The sequence below is a fragment of the Carassius carassius genome, chromosome 35 (assembly GCF_963082965.1).
Source record: "Carassius carassius chromosome 35, fCarCar2.1, whole genome shotgun sequence".
Classification (NCBI taxonomy): Eukaryota; Metazoa; Chordata; class Actinopteri; order Cypriniformes; family Cyprinidae; genus Carassius; species Carassius carassius.
The window spans coordinates 24,392,679-24,412,790 of NC_081789.1; the positions used below are offsets into that span (position 1 = coordinate 24,392,679).

Sequence of the window (20,112 nt, forward strand, 5' to 3'; positions counted from 1 at the left end):
GACGGTATTTACAAGGAATCATATTCACTGATAAATCAAATCAAGCATGAAAGTTCTGATCTAGATCAACATATCTTACACCAAAATATGCATCTTGTTGCTTCTTTATCAACATAACAGCACATTCAGTAGTGTCAGATGCTGTCTCATATATTTGTCTCAAAAATTTCTTTTATTGTTTCTTAAAACATTTAAAATTTTGCAAGTTGAATAATAGAGCATGTTAAATGTACTGTGTGCTCTTTAGAGTCAAATTATATCTTCCACTGAATGCAGAGGTACAAATTATATAATATATAATTTGCAAAAAATTAGCAAAATACAAAATATATAATTTGCATGAAGAGAATAAAAAATGTAATAAATATTGCAATAATGAATATGTGTGTGTGTATCATGTATATATCATGCAAATAAATAACTGATTTATTACAACCTTCAGTTTAGGCTGATTTAATTTTATTTGATTTAATTGTCAATGTGAGAAAAACAGGATTTATTTTCTTCATGCAAAACATATTCCATTTTTATTTTGGGGGAATTTAGAAAAAAGTTAAATAAACCTACAAAAAAAAAAAAATGTAAATGTTCAAATAACTGGTGACATATATGAGATTCACCTGTTTCTGGACTCTTCTTATTAATTAAGATGTATGTCTTGATAAATTATCAAATTGCAACAAAGTACACATACCTATCCATCTATTAAAATAAACAGAGTCTGATAAGCTAAGGCAGTGTATTTGTGTATCAAACTCTATGAGAAAATCTCAAATCCTTCCACTCTCAAAGAAAAACTGAAACTACAACATAATCCTACTCTATATATGCTTTAAAAGAGCATCAGGTCAGGCTGTTATGCTCTTGATGTACAATAAAAGTGTAGTTTGTAAAGATAGCAGCTTCATTAAAGATCACCCCCTCTTCACCCAACAGATATTTAAATACAGTACAAGTCTGAACAGATACACACAGAAATAAACCAAACCGAACACATCTCATAATCACTGGATTTATGGCACTGGCGGTGTTGTAGACAGCTCCATTATTTGTCATTTCCAAAGTCAGTTCACAGTTTTGTTTTAAAACATCTTGTAGATTCTAAAAATATATTTCTATATTTATAGATTGGGTTGTGTTTGCAGAAGTGTGCTATGATCCAGCTCAGGCCTGGTTGCACAGTGCTTCAGAGTCGCTCAATCTTCCTCCCTGCGATGAGAAAGAGAGAAAAGCTTCGTTTGAACCATCAAACACTGCTGTATTGCATCTGACACAGCTCAACTGAAAAATACTTACCATTGCTTATTACAACGCAGCTATTCTTGTAAAGTCACCTGGAAAAAACAGAATAGAAAAAGGACTGAATTGCTCGAGTGTTCCTCATAAGGCTTTCCGTACCACGCTAAAATGATTTGATACCATACATGAGAAGGAAGGAGCGTGTAGGAAGGAATTTGCGGTAAAAGTTGTGGCACATTGCAAAAATTGTACAGATGCACGGTTAAAATGAACATCATCTCGCCACTCAAAAACAGGTGCCTGGAAGCAGCCTGGGGATATGTTCATTACAATGAAATATCCATTTGGTTTAATGGATACTTCATTTCTATTTCTTCTAATTTCTATGGCAATTAAAAAGAAATCAAATTTGATTTACGATGTAGTACACACCGTTGGCATATTTCCCAGAACATTCATCCAAAGTTTGCTGCTTAAAAATGGCTTTGGGGCAGATGACAATATGGGTGCGAATACAGAAACAGTGGAGATCTTATTTATCTTTTCTGGGGGTTTTAAACCGCTTGTTACATGTATTATTAAATTTAAAGGTGAAAATAATGTTGACAAATGACAAATGTTTGAGGATTTTTTATTTTGTTTTTAATGCATTAAAAATGTTCACAAGCTGCATTTATTTGATCGAAAATGTAGTAAAAACGGCACTAGTGTGAAATATTATCATGATTTAAAAGAACTGTTTTCTATTACAATATATTTTAAAAGGTCACTTATTCCTTTGATGCAAAGCTGTGTTTTCAGCATCATTCCTCCAGTCTTCAGTGTCACATGATCCTTCAGAAATCATTCTAATATGCTGATTTGTTGCTCAAGTAACATTTATTATTAATAAGTTTTCGCATCATAATAATGCAAAGATTATAAATAGGGGTAAAACGATGACTATTGATTTGCATATTACAGTGTTTCACATGCAAAACTCTGCTCTGGTACACATTCATTTGGACAGAAGCTGATCTTTCTTCTGCATTACTGTTTTTGCTTTGAAATCCCCTAGAAGGAGTTTTTTTGTGGGCCTTTGTATATGTTTAAGTGTCTCACCAGGACGTTCTTGTCCTGCTCAAGCTTCAGCTCTCTGTTCAGCTGTTTTTCCAGATCATGTCCATAGAAATCCCCAGACTCCAGCTTACCTGCTGCCCTGTGAGACCAGAAACACTGTTAACACGCACCCAGGGGATCTGGACAACACGGGATTCTCCAGTTAGCAGGTGAAAACAGCAGCTGTTTTTGTTACCCTGATCTTGGAGAGCTCCTGGCGTGGAGAACGTCTGATGATGGGAACGTGAGGTCTGTTTCACTCCCCGCCTCTAAACATGGTTGAACATCAGAGAATGACTTATTCTAGAATTAGAATCAAACATGTGTTTAAACTCGATGTTACCTGAGTTCAGTTCTTTCACCAATGAAGACATTGTGTTGGTTATGGAGTCTGCAGCTACCAGGAGATCATTTCTGAAGTTCCTTCTGGAGCCTTTAATCAAGAAATAAAATTATTTTATATTTAATATTAAATGAATATAAATGCGTTTTCAGTGTTGATAATAATCAGAAAAATGTTTCTTGAGCAGCGAATCAGCATATCAGAATGATTTCTGAAGGATCATGTGACACTGGAGTAATGATGATGAAAATTCAGCTTTACATCACAGGAATAAATTACAATTTTCAGTTTATTCAAATATAAAACAGATATTTTAAATAATAATAATATTGCACAATTTTACTGTTTTTACTGTATTATTGAGGAAATAAATTCATCCTTGAGCATAAGACCTCTTTCAAAATCATTGATTTAATTTTTTTTTTTTTTTTTGGCTAGACGCATAATATGCATTATTCAGGTATATAATTAATTTATTATTATTTAATAGTTGCTACTTAAAAATGTAATCATTTTACTTAATATATTAAAAAGGTATGGTTTTGATTTATAGATAAACTCAGTTTAAATTATGCTTTTGGGTTCAATGTGGTTTCCACTGAAATCACTAAATAAACAAAAGCAACTTTTAAACGGAATCTAGAAACGCAATCTCATTCCAAAATAATTATGTTGCTGCATAATCCATTTTAATGCTTGAACAAAAATGCAAATCTCACATTTGTGCTTTTATATGCTCTGGTGTATTTCATCTATTTTTGAATAAACTCTCCAGTGTTTTATTTTGAAAACACAAGAGGAACATGTTTGTTACCCTGAGTGAAGGCCTGCTGCACCTCTCCTCCCAGGCCCATGAGCGAGTCCTGAGGTGTCTGACTGGGTGTGGTATTGCTGGATGTTGATTGGACGGGCATGGGGATGGCAGACACTGATTGGATGGATGTGTTTATGGTGTGGCTGGGGGAGGAGCGAGGGGAGGGGCCAGGGCCCTGGTTCTAGGATACAAAAAGATTTAGTGTTAAACCTGTTCTGTTATTGTTTATGAAATTATTAAAAATCATTTTCATTCATTGAAATAAAGCTGCAATTAATTAAAATATAAACATCAGATGAAAAGCTTACTTTAAGTTGAGTTTAAATATGTCAATTTAAGTTCAAATGTGAAATATTGCCTTGGCAACTAACTGAAAATAATTTTTAGAAGTACTTAAATAAAAAAATTTAAAAAATAGAAATGTAAAAAACAAACAAATCTAAAATACATTAAAGGCTAATTAAAAATATTAATAATACTAGATTTGTTTTTGCCACTTTTTCCCAATCATTCATGTCTATAGCACAAACAATGAAAATAATTCACATCATAATGTATTATTAATATGTTCATAAACTGATAAAGAACTAGAGTATGTAACTGACAACGTCAAATGTGACCCTGAACCACAAAACCAGTCATTAGTGTAAACTATTCCAAACTCAGAATTATATTATCTGAATAAATAAGCTATCACTGATGAATAGTTTGTTATGATAGGACAATATCTGGCCGAGATACAACTGTTTGAAAATCTGGAATCTGAGGGTGCACAAAAAACAAAATATTGAGAAAATCACCTTTAAAGTTGTCCAAATGAATTCTTAGCTATGCATATTACTAATCAAAAATGAAAGTTTGATATATTTACAATAGGAAATTTACAAAATATCTTCATGAAACATGATCTTTAGATAATATTCGAAAGATTTTTGGCATAAAAGAAAAATTTCAAATTTTGACCCATACAATGTATGTTTGATTATTGCTACAAATATAACCCAGCAACTTGAGACTGTTTTTGTGCTCCAGGGTCACAAATGTAGTCTGTCTAACGGCATGCATTTATTTAGATTTGTGATATGCTAAATGAACAAATGTAAGTTCTGGATGCCAAAGACACAACCAACACAAGCATTTCATAAGTTTAATATTAGGAAGAACAGACACACAACACACAGTTAATCTCAAATCAGCTGAAGTATATTACAGTTTCGTTACTGAGACTTACGGCTCGTTTTAGCTCTTCTTCCTGTAGATGGAGTAGTTCAGCTCATTAACATGGAACTCTGCATTTCTATTTAACTTTTTAAAATCATGTCATCATCATTTGTTGTGTGTTTGTGTGTGATCTTCACCTTTAACAGAAGCATGAGCTGCTCTAGTTGGACCATGAGTTCTCTACGGCTGTCCTGAAGGGACGTCATCCTTTGCTCCAACTCCTCCTTCCTCTGCCTGAGACACAATCAGACAAAGAGAGCAACTTTGACATTAAACAAAAAACATTGTGGATCCATGAACAACCTGATTTTTGACACTATTTCATGTGCTATTTACCACCATATTTATTAAATACATCATACAAATTAGGTAATGGTGTAAACACACCCACACACCCCATCAGTGTTGAACACAATTTGTAGAGTGTAGAGGCAAGCAATGCCTGGTTATGTCAGTTTATGGATAGTTTATGAATAAGATACATAATGCAACATAACAATTCACCCAATCTGTTTATATCAGATGTTTTCTACTTTAAAAAATACCAATCAATAAAAACAACATAAAACACATAAAAATGTATATAATTAAATTATATAAAAAAATAAACATAAATATAAATCAGGAACCATATTCTAGAACATGGTACTTGCAGTAGGTTTTATTTACAGGTAAAATCTAATTTCTAAAAATGTAATTATGGTTTTTACAAAACCCTCTATCAAGTTTATTATGAAAATAGTAATAAAGACAAATTTATTATCCAATTTTTTTTTTTACCATAATATAAACATTTACCATGGAATGGAATCATATTCTTAACTGTGGTATTTGCAATAGACTATCAATAGGAGACCGCTAAAATCTAATTTCCATAAATATTACAAATGTTTAAAACAAAGTATGGTGTTAACTATAAAAATAGAATATAGAATAGAATAGCTGGTGTTTAAGGATATAATAATATATATTTACCATAGTTCTTTCCTGGGAATCATATTCTTAACTGCAGTATTTGCAGAAGACTATCAATAATAGGTCAAATCTAATTTCTAATGGTTTTTATAAAACAAACTATAGTGTTTATTACAGAAATAGTAAAACATTCAGAAACCAAAAATGCCAAACAAAGCACTTCCCTAATAAATTATTTAATATGAATCTAGTGCCAAAATATAATGTCACTACAATCAATATTGCTAGAATAAAACCACAGTAAACATTGGGAACTGAGAGACTAGAGGTTATTTAAATATCCATGCTTGGCTCAGTTCTCCATTCACATCTGAACTGGTGATGTTCACAAACAGGAAGGAGCCACGCGCGGTGTTGCAAACTGCTTTTAAAATGCTTTCACTCATTCATGAGAAGAGCCATGATCAGGTTACACTCACTTTCAATGCTGTCTATCTCGTAACCATCAGTGTCTGTTGTTCACCACATCCCATCAGGTTTCAGGTCTGATTCACGGCTGTACGCTGTGTGTGTGTGTGTGCGCGCGCAGGTGTGTTTACCTGAGCAGTCTCAGTTCAGCCAGTAATGTTGGGTTTTGTTGGCTTTTGTCTAACGGAGGCTGGGAAGCTTCTTCATGTTGTTGTCTCAGGCGTTGGATCTCTTGCAAAATCTCCCTGAAAACACACAATTTATTCATTGTAAGAATGCTGATTCAAAGTCACTTTGCAATACTAAAATAAACAGACTCAAACTCACTTGTTCTTGTTCTCTAGCTCGGCGATAAGTTGTCGCTGCTGTTTGTTGGAGTCCAGACAGAGAGAGATGTCCGCTGGGACTCTGGTCTTCTGTTAACAGTTGTCAGGTTGTATACAAGGTTAATGAGTTGTTTACATCTATTTATTTCCACATATTCGTTATAATTAAAGAAGAAGAGTGTAATTTCAGAGCACAATTTTTCAGACAGGTTTCCCAAACAATCCAATTGCCATCAATCTATTAATGGAAAAGAAAAAAAACCCGATCTTCTCTAATTTACTTTATAGCAGTTTCGCAAAAGTATGGCATTAATATTTGATGAATAATAGAATGTTTCTCTGAGCAAGTGCTCTGATTGGCTGTCTTACCACTGCAGCTCCATCAGCAGCCAATCGGGAGGCGTAACGGGCAATGAGGAAGTGCTCATCATCTTGGGTTTTACAGCTCTCCTGGGAACTGTCAATCACAGAAGAGGGTGGAGCTCGGTCATCTTTATAGTTACCAGTTTAGAATGACAAAAGCACTTACTGTAATATTATATATATATATATATAAATTAGTAGCCTATGCAAAGCTCAAGCATGAAAAGTAAACAAACCAGTGGTTCAGTCATTCATCCTGTACAAAGTTTTCTTGCACCAACCTTCATGTGTGTGTGGGTGTGTGTGTGTGTGCACGCACAGTTTACATACATATGCATGAAGGATAGAGCTACAAAACTTTGTTGTGTGTTTTAAAATGCACATTTTTGCCAACTGTATTTTTTTTTAAATAGACAGAGAAGTTTAAGGAAGCAAAATGAGCCTTTATGAATCAAAATTAGATCATTTTAAAAAACTTATCCACCAGTACTGTCCTAATCACAAAAATGATAGCATTTCCAGCACTTGTAAACACATTTCAGGATCTAAGCAAATCATGTAGACCACAGAGCCCCAGTTTCCCAAAAAAGCACTGCAAGCAAAGCAAGGATAATCATAATATCAGAAACCTTTGCTGGGAAACACAATCATAGCTAAGGGTGTAGCCTAGCAAGAAAACAAATGTAGCCATTCATTCAGAGATCCTGGTGACTCTGAGATCCATCATAATCATGTCCTTGTTTAAAGACTAGTGGCTGAAAATGGATAATTGATTGTGTATTTTCTGTTGTTGCACATCAAATTGACATGAATCTTCCATGCACTTCTACACAAAATTCACACACACAAAAAAGACCCGTATATAATAATCAATCATATATTTATGCATTTAGCATAAAAATTTATTTATTTGTCATATACTAATCAAATTAAAGGTTTACATACTATTTGAATAATGGATGGGAACAAAATATTTTTCTAAATTATAGGGCAAATTAGAGTTTGGGATGGACTCATTTAAGTTGCCAGTATTTAAGCAAAGGGATGCTATTAATAGTTCTCATTTTGAACTACTGTGTTCATACATCTGGTGCAACAGAGCGCTACAGTGATCAGCACTTTTTTTTCTGCAGCACAGATATGGTTGTATTTTTTCTATTCATTTTGACCATAGCCAATTAAAAATCCATGAACCCAACCAATACACTCTCAAGAGAATCATAGCAACATGTGCTTGCTTGTAGCAAAAATGCATGATAATCTGAACGAAAGTACATACAAATCGAATAATATTGACTTCTCATCCCAAGAATATTATAGTTATAGTTTATCTGAAGAGAAATTGCATTGACAACATGGTTTCCATGGAAATCAAACTCATAACCTTGGTGTTGCTAACAACACTATCTACTATTTGGAATGACATAATTAGAATAAAATATAAATATATAGATATAACTACTTTCATGCATTTATAAAACTTATATTGTACAACAGCAACTTCTCTGATTGGTGAATTCTGGATATAGTGTAGGATTACAGGTTGTGTAGTTCTTCTCTGGGAGTTCAGCAATTAAATATGATCACGCTCTATAGAAGCATATTTTATCTCTATAAACCCTCAAGGTAGTTCTGTACTGAAACGTTAATACATTAGTGCTAAAAGTAAATCTCTCTATGGGGAAAACCAAGAGCATTTTGACTTCCTGACTGCTGCGCTCTATAGCAGTGAAATCTAATGTTTAACACAGAGTAAATACACTGCTTAAACACAATAAAAGCCAAGCTGCAAACATAAGACAGCACTGTGGCCAGAATAGTCACCATCCCACATCTGATGTCCTTTCTAAAATGCAGAGATTATATTAGATACATTGAAACTGTGGAAAAACCTCCATTGTTTCCTCAAATGATAGTTTGACATTAACAATGTTACACTGAATTCTGGGTATTACCAGACTGACATGGTGACCCTGGAGCTCTAAGAACAGATTAGGGAGAAAACTGCCACAGCAGACCGACAGCTCACACTGACCATGAACGGTCCTTTTGGAGGAGATTCACATAAAGTCCGATAAGCATGTGCTCATCAGCGAGCCTATCCGCAATATCGAGGCTGTACTGAACCCTGAAACCATGTTTCACAAACACAGAGATGAAAAATAATGTGGTCTCATGATCTTTTCTTCTCGTCTTCTTACGATTACACTATACAATTATGCATTATTTGAATGCATTACGAATAATACAGAATGCAAATAGACTTTAGTTAGAGTTGAGATGACTTATTAAAAGAAATAGTCCATCCAAAAATGTAAATTTGCTGAAAAACTATAGGCCACCCAAGATGTAGTTGAGATTGTTTCTTCATCGGGAAAGATTTTGAGAAAGTTAGCATCACCAATGGATCCTCTGCAGCGAATGGGTGCCGTCAGAATGAGAGTCCAAACAGCTGATTTGTGTTTCTTACAAACATGCTGCTTCTCACTTGACAAGAAGATAGTTAAAGGACTGGATTATTGTGATGTTTTTATCAGCTGTTTGGACTCCCATTCTGACGGCACCCATTCACTGCAGAGGATCCATTGCTGAGCAAGTCATATAATGCTAAATTTCTCTAAATCTTTTCCCATGAAGAAACAATCTCATCTACAGTACATCTTGGATGGCCTGAGGGTGAGTCTGTTTTCAGCTCATTTGAACTATTCCTTTAACTTGATGCATGAGATGGAAGTACAATCCAAATTAGTCTTTTATAAATTTGCAATGGACAAGGGACAAATTCTCAACATTAATTTTATTTTCTGAACCAAAGCCAATCAGGTACAAAACGATGCAAAACCTTAAACAGCTGTACTTCAATCCCTCACAGCCTTGTTTTCATCTGCATCTACTCAAAACAGTCCCATGTATCCCATTACAAGATGATCTTTACCCCTTGTTATTCCTTTATACACTTGTTGCGCTTACAACAGATAATAGTGACATTATTTTATCCAGGTTGACTTACCCTTTCCCTTTTAAAAGATCTGGGGTCGTCCGGGAAAACATTTGCTTCGTCTCATCGTGAGCACCTCTTTTTACCCCCAAAATGAGACATAAAAAAAACAAATTAATAGACAACGCATGCATACTTACAAAAACCTGTTTAAAACACACCACAAAGGGATCAGAACATCTTTACAGCAGTTACTGTATTTTAGTAGAATTGATATACTATTATAGAATTTAGTAATTTAGTTTTATTTCAGTTTTCTTTTAAGTTTTAGTGTTTTCATAATTGCTATTAGTTCTTTAAAGATTTTCATTTAAGTATTTTTAGTACTTCAACTTATTTCAGTTAGTCACCAAGAAAATATTTCGAATTTTCATTGCAGTATACAATATTTAAAATCTATTCTATTTCAGGTTTTATTTAACAAAATAGTAATAGTTTTAGTTTATTAGCAGCCTGTCTTACCGAACAGACATGATCTAAACTCAGCTTTATGCTTGTAAACATACTCCTAAAAAGACTCACGTTTTGCTGGAGTAAGGGTTTCCTGAGGAAGGCATGGAGTGAGAGAGTATGAATTCACTTCCACTGGTCGCAGGTCGGGGAGGCCTGGAGAAAATGCAAACAACAATTGAGGCACTGCAATAAAAGTGTGTCTGTCTGCATAGTGTCAAACATATGGTATCAGTGTGTCTAAAATGAGTCCCCCCCCCCAACAAAATAAATATATGTGAAATCATATAACATGAGAATATATAGCTCTTCATCTCACTTTACTTACCATGTGTCCCTGTTTCGCAGCATAAAAGCAAAAACACAACGCAAGACAATGTTAGCATGCATAATTTATGTTACATTCAATGTAATACATTTTACACTTAAGAGGATTATTCGAGCAAAATGTGTTGGATATGGTGATGTCTGAGTTTACATACACTACATGAGTGAGGTTGAGTGGTTTCTCGGATGTTTCGGAGAACGTCGGGTAAGGAGGCTCTCGACCGGAGGCACAACTCAGAGATTTACTGAGAGCGTCTGACAACTTCTTAGCTGGAGATTTCTGGAGCAAAATAAAGGACTGTACTGAACCAGAAGAGACAATATTTATACAAATATACATGAATATGTTTAATGGAACCATACTTTGAAAATCAGGATTTTCTTTGCTCTTTTTAAATATACACACACACACACACACACACTCACACATATATATATACACACACACATATACATACATACAGTAAAAAATAATATGTTTAATTATAATAGTCAGAGACGGGGTAGAAAATGGTCCTTTTTTGTAAATACTGTGGAAAATAAGTGTGTATTTATTTTCAGCATATTTGCATATTTCATTTCCCTTTAAGATTGAAATCTGTACGATTTATACGAGAAATAAATACTTTTATTCAGCAATGACGCATTTTATTGCTCAGACATTTATAATGTTACAAAATATTTATTTTGAACTTTCTATCATGAAAAAAAAAGAAAATTAAATGTATCATGAAGCATCATGAAATGTTTCTTGCCCAGGAAATCTGCATACTACAATGATTTCTGAAGAATCATCTGACACTTAATACTGGAGTAATGATGCTGAAAATTCAGCTTTGCATCACAGGTATAAATTATATTTTACAACATATTAAAATAGAAAAAAGTTATTTTAAATTGCAATAATATTTCATGATATTCATTAGTTTTTACGGTATTTTTGATCAAATACATGCATCCTTGCTGAGCATTTCTTTCAAAAACATGAAAAAAATCTTCCCATACACAAGTTACTGTAAAGTACTTTAGAAAAGAAAAGTAAATTCTACCAGAGTGGCAAATTCAATGCTCAGAGTTCAAATTAAATTAAGTGTAAAGTCATAAATTGATTTGACTTCTGATTTCTGACAAACACTGTCAAAGGCTGTTTGGATGACAGGACTCGTGCCGTCACTGACACTTACTCACAGTCACGTTCCCACATGGCCGTTCACCTACCCATGACATGTACTCCTTCATTTGGTGCTGGTTGCTATGGCTTCCCGAGGCATGGCCCCTCCAGAAACACTCTTGGCAGAGTTGGTAATTATCACATTGTTGGCACCGGTAGCGGAATCCCATCATGCTCTGGCTGTGGCAGTAGGAGCACTCCACAGGATGGAAGACTAGAAAAGAGCGAAATCAAGTCAACATTTCTAATTGAACACCGTCACAATATTTGTCATTCATTTAGGTTATGAATGGCTGAAGTACTAACATATCGCTAAGCCTATGTATGGTTTGCTACAAAAGATACCAAATAAACATGCTTAAAGCGCACCGTTCTCAACATTTGCCAACCGATGCATCAGCGGTAACCAAACCAGACACTGAGGAGGAGGATCCAACATGAACGTGTCAAGAAACACATTGAGCGAGACCTTTTTCTGAGGAAGGACAGCAGTTAGTAAACAAATGAGTCGAATAAATACCATGTGCGTACAAGAGAAAAACAGTTTCGCTTTTTACATTTGCGAAAGAATTTGTGAATGGTGCTTGATGTTGACTGCAAGGACGCTGCTATTTGCAACTGGATGCTTGGCTTACTTGTAAAGTCTTGCTTACTGTGAAACTTTTCACCTGTTGTATTGTCCTCCATGCAAAAAAAAAAAAAAAGTACACTAACATTCAAAGGTTGCAGTCTGTAAGATAATTTAAAGGGATACTCCAACCCAAAATAAAAAATTTGTCATTAATCACTTACTCCCATGTCGTTCTAAACCAGTAAAAGTTTTGTTTGTCTTCGGAACACAATTTAAGATATTTTGGATCAAAACCGGGAGGCTTGTGACTGTCCCATAGACTGTCAAGAACGATACACTGTTAAGGTCCAAAAAAAAGTATGAAAAGCATCGTCAGAATAGTCCATCTGTCATCAGTGATTCAACCGTAACGTTATGAAACGACGAAAATACTGTTTGTAAGCAAAGAAAACTAAAATAACGACTTTATTGAACAATTCCTTTGTCATAGGGTGGCCATATGCGCCGTTCATACGGGACACGTCCCTGCCAGGATTTTATTATTCCCTAAAATATCCAGGTTAAGGCTGTTTGCAATGTGCAGGTCGATCGTTGTGTGACATTAATGAGAGCTATAGAGAGCAGACGGCTCCTTATGCTTTTGAATCGCTCTCGCACCTACTTCACGCTTCAAGTCAAAGAAAAGAACAAACACGTGTACATATTTGCATCGCTTTGATCGTTCCCTGTAGAGCTCACCTTCTCACGTGCAGCCCCACGATTGATCTATTAATTACAATACCTGCATGTTATTGTTCAAACAGCTTTGGATGTTTTAGGAAATATTAAAATCCTGGCCAGGACGTGTCCCGTATGAACGGTGCATATGGCCACCCTACTTTGTCACCAGCCTCCTCTGTCTCTCCATATCACCCAAACTGTGTACGCGCTTCTGTGTCAGCCACGCCACAAGAATGCGCTGTTTCTGCTGTTTCTACGTGTATTTATGCTATGATTTAAAAGAAAACAGCGCATCACAGCGTATTCTCATCGCTTCATAACGTTACAGTTGAACCACTGATGGCAGATGGACTATTCTGACAATGCTTTTCATACTTTTCTGGACCTTGGCAGTGTAACTTAGTTGGCAGACTATGGGACAGTCACAAGCCTCCTGGTTTTCATCTAAAATATCTTAAATTGTGTTCCGAAGACGAACAAGCTTTTACGGGTTTGGAACGACATTGAGGTAAGTGATTAATGACAAAATTTTCATTTTGGAGTATCCCTTTAATGTTTTTTAAAGCAGTCTCTTATGCTTACCAAGGCTAAATTTATTTGATCAAACATGCAGTAAAAAACTGTAATATTGTGGAATATTGTAAAATGTAAAATATTCCTGTGATGCCATGCTGAATTTTCAGCATCATTACTCCAGTCTTCAGTGTTCCTTTAGAAATCATCATCAAATATGCTCAAAAGAACAGCATTAATGTGAAATAAAAATCTTTTGAAATATTATAAATGTCTTTAGTGTCACTATTGATCAATTTAACGCATCCTTGTTGAATGCATTATGAATCATCATTTATTTTAATACTAAATGATAAAAAAATGATTTGAATGGTTGTGTCCGACAGCTTAAATAAATAAGAAATTATTTTATTAATTTATCATTATTATTTTATTATTAAAGTCATTTCAAACCTCTTGTGGAAAACAGGTTCTTGTGGACTGCTCAGTGTAACCAAAAGATGGTCCCTCAAAAACCGTCATGGGCAGTTTCAGTACCTCTCTTAGGAACTGGTCAAACTGGGAGTAGATCATCACTCCGTTTGGGTCTGATATCTGTGAAAATACATCTTGAGGAAAAAAGACAAGCAATCAATTTAATTTATATATATATATATATTAAAAAACTACATTATTCTAGATCCAGGTAGCATAGAATGATACAGGTAGGAAAAAACTATTATATACATTTTATTTCAAATAAATGTTCTTTTTATTCATCAAAAAATCCCAGAAAAAAAGTATCAGCCTTTGTTAAAGGGACTTTAAATTTATTTGTAAAAAAATCTTACCAACCCCAAACTTTTGAACAGTTTTTTTGAACATTACTAGGAATGATTCACCAGAAAGAGAAGTTTTAGCTACACTGACAAGGTCATGAGAGGCGAATATGCCTCATGGCTAGAAGTGACTTTCAAGTAATGACAGCTGCTCTGACCTTTAAAATGATGATAGAATGATTAATCGAGTCCGTTCACTTAAGCACTCATTAATCAGCATCAAACCATTGAACACACATCAGTTCAAAGGCAAATCCAAAGTGAAACTTACATCTTAGTTTATCCAAAATCTTCCCTCCACAGAGAGCAGCCAGGGCCATCTTCACCACAAAAACTGAGATCTTTCCCACTCCTTCCCTAGAAAAAGACACAACTATCCCAATTAGCAATTCAAGTGAAGATTATGAAGAGTCCTCATGAAAGCTGCCATATACAGGAAATTAAGCTTCAAATTAACTTTTTTTCTTTCTACTCTTAAAGAAATGTGAATACTATATGTCATACATTCAGGCAGATTTAAGGCAACTTTCTTACAGGTCGTAGGCCGCTAACAGGAAGTTGAGGAGGTATGAGATGGACTGGTCTACATTGATCTGGTGGGTTGTGGGTAAGCGCTTGTTTAGCTGGGAAAAGATGCTGGACAGTATTGCTTGCAAATGTGACACTGAGAACTCTGTGCTGAGGTCCATGGCGCCGAGTCTGTTTTCCCGAAATACCTCGATAATATTCCAGATATCCACCAAATGCACTGCAAGAAGCAAAACATAAAATGACAGTAAATACTAAATGGCGTAATGTAAAATGTTTTTTCATGAAACACCTGCACACTTACAATTGCACTTCTTCTGAATGAATCTCAGCTTGCATGCTGTCCTGTATGTGGCCAATCTGATAGAGTCCAGATCGAGTGCACCTGTGAGATGAAAAACATCACATCTAATGAACGTACATGGAAAAACATAAAGCTTAAATCAGCCAAAGACATTTTAGCTGGTTTAAGATAGTCAAGGTGTTGTTTAGGAGGCTTTGACCAAGCTTCAAAATCCTAAAACCCCTCTATAACCAGCAAAACAGACTAGACTAAACAGCTTGGCTAGGTTGAAAAACCACCTTAGACAGTATTTACAGTATTTTAAATATTTTGTAACATTGTAAATGTCTTTACTGTCACTTCTGAGCAATTCAATGCATCCTTTCCGAATAAAAGTATTAAATTCTTTAAACTTATCAATATTTTCACCATTATATCATAGCTTGAGTATGGAGTAAAAAAAGAGGAATACATACGCATTTCAGCAAACAGTTGTCTTCTGTCTGCCATGGCACTGCTGTAGCTGCCTGACTTTTCGATCTTTCTGTGAAACATCACACATACAGAAAACAAAAGGACAGTATGACAGACGTCCCACAGCTGTGACGGCAAACTGGGCTGCAATGAGACCTTTTGAGCAATTAGTCTTCAGATTTGCACAAAGTTATTTAACTATTATTGTGGGTAAAAACAACATCTATAATGTATTACACCATTCTTCAAAGTTCTCCACTGCATATTTTAGAAGACTGACAGAAAAAATCCAGTTCTCAAAATAAAAAAACACAAACCATCAATGCTGCATCTGCCTAATGTGATTTGCTTCTATCAAACAGTAGATGAAAAGTTTGACTGGACACACAACCTTTGACGTCAACAACAAAAGATACAGGAAGAATGTTGTCCTCCCTTTTAAAAGCTGATAATACTATTTACTTTGTTATCCTAACTATACACAATTATATTCATCATTCTACTACTTTTACCATTGTGTTTCCCTGCTGTCTGCAGCTCTACCAAAATGGACCTGTGACCCACACATTCACTGATGTAATACATGTGTTTACCCCCATCTTCTTCCACAGAGACCTTTTGTTATGATTCACTATGCAGACAGTAACAGGTTTTGGACTCCAGTTGTGACCTTGATAAAAAAATAACATTTAGAAGATCACTGCCTTGTGACATTCAGTACAATACTGGCTTCTTTTACCCAAAGAAACAACAGCTGTATCGTCTAGTACAACAAATACAGAGCTCAATTCAATCCTCTAATCTCAAAGTCTTGTCTTTGAAATTGTACAGGAACAAAAAAGTACACGGCATGACATTACCAAGTTATTGGTTGAGGTAAAATGGTAATTCCTTGGAATACTTCATGCAAATATGTATATGATAAATAGGGAAATCATTCAGTATGATGGTATATACAAAGCACTAAAATAGTATTTTCTTGTATTTCTTTTTAAAATTTATTCCAATAATTTTGTTGTATTTATAACTTTGCTAAATCATTTTTTTTTACAGTAGATTTGTACATTTCTGTTCAAAAGTTTGGGGTCAGTATTTTTTAATGTTTGCAAAAGACGTCTCTTACGCTCACCAAGATTGTGCTTTTTTTATTAAAAAAGAATGTTGTATTTTCCTTCATAAATCATTCTAATAATGCTGATTTGGTGCTCAAGAATCACGCTGCTTAATATTTTTGTGGAAACAGAATTTTTTTTATTCAAGATTCTTTATGAATGTCTATACTGTCACTTTTTATCAATTTAATCCATCCTTGTTAAATAAAAGTATGAATTTCTTTCTAAAAACTCCTGCTGACCCTGAACTTTTCAATGGTAGCGTGTATATACTGTATTTATAGATATAATACTTTTTTACAGTGTAAAAAGAAATCCAACCAATGTCTTAGTAAATAGTTTTTACCATCATGCACTTAAAAAGATTGCATCTCATAAAAACATGACAAAATGTTGCTCTGAGGAAGCTTTAAAATAAGGTTTTCCCTCCTCTTTAAAACTGCACCTGAACTTAAACCATGAAGTTAAACTCCCTCCTTCACAAAGCGTTTAATGCTCAATTAACTTTAAGGAATGTTCAATCACAATCCCAGAGATCCAAGAGTTCAGCACAACACAGGGACAAAGCGCTACAAATCCAGCCATCGACATCAAATTCACCTGTGGATGTGAAAAATATCCAGAATGCACTGCAAAATATCAATCCATCAGTAATGTGACACTAATCTACCCTACTGAACTCACCTCAGAGTTAAACAAGCTCCCACAGTGTAATTAAGCGTAATTTAGTGTTTTGGTTTACTGTTTCAACGCCGTATCTATCATGTTAAACCAACTGGAAGAGATCTACACAAACTAATGCTTTTAAAAGAACCAAACTATCACAAAAACACAGAAAAAAACCCAAAGCAGATACCCTTCGGAAAGCACCATGATCCTCTTCTAGCTTATTTATGAGCGACCACAACAAGTCCACAACTTTTAATAAAGCTTTTCGTCTGGTTGAATCAACAAAAGTGGCCCATAGAGTTCTTGGCAGCTGACTGAAATAAGAGCCAGTCAGGATCAAGCATGTGTCGCCTCTATCTTTAACTTCCAATGAGCGAGACTCACATTCTTGTTGGGCCTAGACGGCTGGTTCAGATCTGGTTGCAAGTTTGTACCGTCTCCTAACCCTAGGCCTGATCCTGCCTGAAGGGCCTGTGGAGTTGTTTGCAGTTTAAAGACTCTCTGTGTGAAATTATTAGGCAAAATGATGAGGCTACGCAAGAATGGCTCGCTAGAGAAGACAGTAATTCAAGCCCTCTAATGGGACATTTCTAGAGAGATCCCATATTTCACAGAGTCGGTCTTCTAATATTTTTCTCTCTCTTTCTCTCTCTTTCTCCTTTTATTGTGGCTCTGGGACCTCTGAGCCTATAAATATCCTTTTGGACAGTCAGTGGCATCCAGGCATTTTGACCCCGACTCCCTTTTTTGTCACTCTCTGTGGGTGATTTATTTAGCATGGCAGGTTGAATGAAAAACATGAAATAGTGCTTTTTGATTTGGCTTACCCTTGAAGTCAGTTGGCATATGAGACATACAGATCTGACCTGGAGGACAAAGTCACGTTCTACATAAAGCAGCTGTTCAGAGTATCTTCACAGAGTAATTAGTGCTGGATTTCTTGCATTAAACCGTCTATGGGAGTAACTGATAGCAGCTAATGCTATTGCATTTTTCCAAAACCACATAATGCATCTATTTGAGAAAAGCCATTGCTAGATAACAGACGAAGCTGACATTAATACAGGCTGAAATTGAATATATACTTACATATGTTTGTTTTTATATTATTTAGATTTATATCTTATATATATGAATTATTTATTTGTGTATTTGAATATATAATATATATATATATATATATATATATATATATATATATATATATATAATAAGCTATTCATAATAGTAAATACACACATACAGTAAGTAAATCACATTTTTGCCATTATTAACGCATTTTATATGCAGTAAAATATGCAGTTCATGGAAATATCAATCAATTCAAATGTCTGAGTGAAGAGAGATTTTGTTTACTTTTACACATTTAGTTCTGTCTTGGGCTACTGTGAAAGCTGTGAATTGGATTCCATGAGAACTATATCCGCAGCAAAGTGAACCATTACTCAACCTTAACTGCCTTTTCCACCAATCAGACACAGTAACTGTCCGTATGCTCTGATTGTCATGGTGCTGCCATGAAGCAGCACAGAACTCTGGGTGGAGTCTTGCAGCCCATTCAGACTATGATTTACAGAAAAGTCATTATAAGGTTGTCTTCTGCATGCATTTTATTAGATTGATTAATATAACAATGCACTTCAAAAACAACATGCAGTCTATTTTCATACCGTTACACGGCACACAAAATGAAGAAATAACTTTTTGTGAACACAGATTGACTATCTGTGCATGCAGACCCTAATATAACCTATTTTCCAAATGTCTTACTATTCAAATTCATTTAAAGTACAGAAAATGCTAATCAGATGCCAACAATGTTTATGTTTACAGTATAAAGGCAATTATTAAGATAGGTATTTACTAACTAAGGGGAATTTTATTAGATAAAACAGTAAACCAACAACACGCACTCACTGCATTTAAACCAATCCTCAACCAAATGCATGTAATTATATAAATAGATTATGCATGCAGAAATAAGCAGAATTTGAGTACTTCAAATTACCTAAATTCATATAGCTAAATATCATAGTTCTGGCATTGCAGCCGATGATTTAGGACATGATGTTCCAGATACACACTATTAATATCATACTTGCAGAGTCTGCATCGTGCCTGTTCAGTACTGTGGAGCGTTCACAATGAAGAGAAGCTCTAGAGCTCTGTGCACTTGCTACTCACCAAACGCCTGTCATCGCCAAAACGGGATTCAATTCAGCTCCTCTGGGTTCACTGAAGCCCATCTGCACTAAAATGGGCTTTATCGACGAGAATTTCGGCGTTTGAAGACAGAAGTCTGTTTTCGTTCGCATCAGACTCTCAGAGAGCGCCGCGGATCTCAGACCTCTGCTGCTCATTTGCTTTGATGTGACGTAATGCGCTTCTCGCGATGACGTAATGCGGAATCTCGCCACTGAAGACAACCATCAGTGCTCTGGCGATAACTTTAAATGTGAAACCAGTTATTTATTATGAGTATGTAGACAAAAATATATAACATTTTCTAAACGTCATTATCCTGAACGACAAATTCTTTATTCATAAATGTCGATTGTCCAAATCTACTTCTCATTCTTGTAATTACGTCTCTTGTAAAATGTAAAAGGTAAGTCTATTGTTACATATTATGAATCTGTATTTGGAGTATTGTGAATGTCTTTTTTTTTCTTTTGGAGCTTTGACTTTTGT

At 35.0% G+C, this 20,112-nt stretch overlaps 1 protein-coding gene across 8 annotated transcripts; it reads right to left on the minus strand.

The window, feature by feature from the left end:
- Positions 1 to 748: 748 nt before the first annotated feature.
- Positions 749 to 19,802, minus strand: LOC132116302 (dystrobrevin alpha-like). 8 transcript variants are annotated; one of them, XM_059525083.1, is made up of 24 exons: positions 17,609 to 17,859; positions 15,643 to 15,710; positions 15,188 to 15,268; positions 14,890 to 15,103; positions 14,627 to 14,712; positions 13,991 to 14,145; positions 12,103 to 12,208; positions 11,781 to 11,947; positions 10,718 to 10,842; positions 10,308 to 10,391; positions 9,798 to 9,863; positions 8,823 to 8,915; positions 6,794 to 6,881; positions 6,426 to 6,514; positions 6,230 to 6,343; positions 4,853 to 4,949; positions 4,726 to 4,746; positions 3,603 to 3,675; positions 3,495 to 3,572; positions 2,681 to 2,770; positions 2,534 to 2,606; positions 2,341 to 2,437; positions 1,297 to 1,334; positions 749 to 1,209 (listed from the first exon to the last, which is right to left on the minus strand). In XM_059525083.1, exons 1-23 carry the CDS (start codon positions 17,623 to 17,625, stop codon positions 1,317 to 1,319), a joined length of 2,100 nt encoding a protein of 699 aa, XP_059381066.1. In that variant the 5' UTR covers positions 17,626 to 17,859; the 3' UTR covers positions 749 to 1,209; positions 1,297 to 1,316. The 8 variants fall into 8 exon arrangements, 7 of the variants coding, with proteins under 7 accessions (XP_059381066.1, XP_059381069.1, XP_059381067.1 ...); XM_059525086.1 differs by lacking the exon at positions 17,609 to 17,859 and adding an exon at positions 19,606 to 19,802 and having other exon boundaries at positions 3,495 to 3,675; positions 15,643 to 15,706; XM_059525084.1 differs by lacking the exon at positions 17,609 to 17,859 and adding an exon at positions 19,606 to 19,802 and having other exon boundaries at positions 3,495 to 3,675.
- Positions 19,803 to 20,112: the final 310 nt, after the last annotated feature.

What these genes read in the sequence shown, in the direction of transcription:
- LOC132116302 (XM_059525081.1), bottom strand. An exon ending in GTTGGCAAATGTTGAGAACG is followed by an intron (nt 11,948 to 12,102) that starts GTGCGCTTTAAG and finishes GCTCTTTTCTAG; the next exon opens with TCTTCCATCCTGTGGAGTGC. An exon ending in AGCTCATGCTTCTGTTAAAG is followed by an intron (nt 4,747 to 4,852) that starts GTGAAGATCACA and finishes CTCCATCTACAG; the next exon opens with GAAGAAGAGCTAAAACGAGC.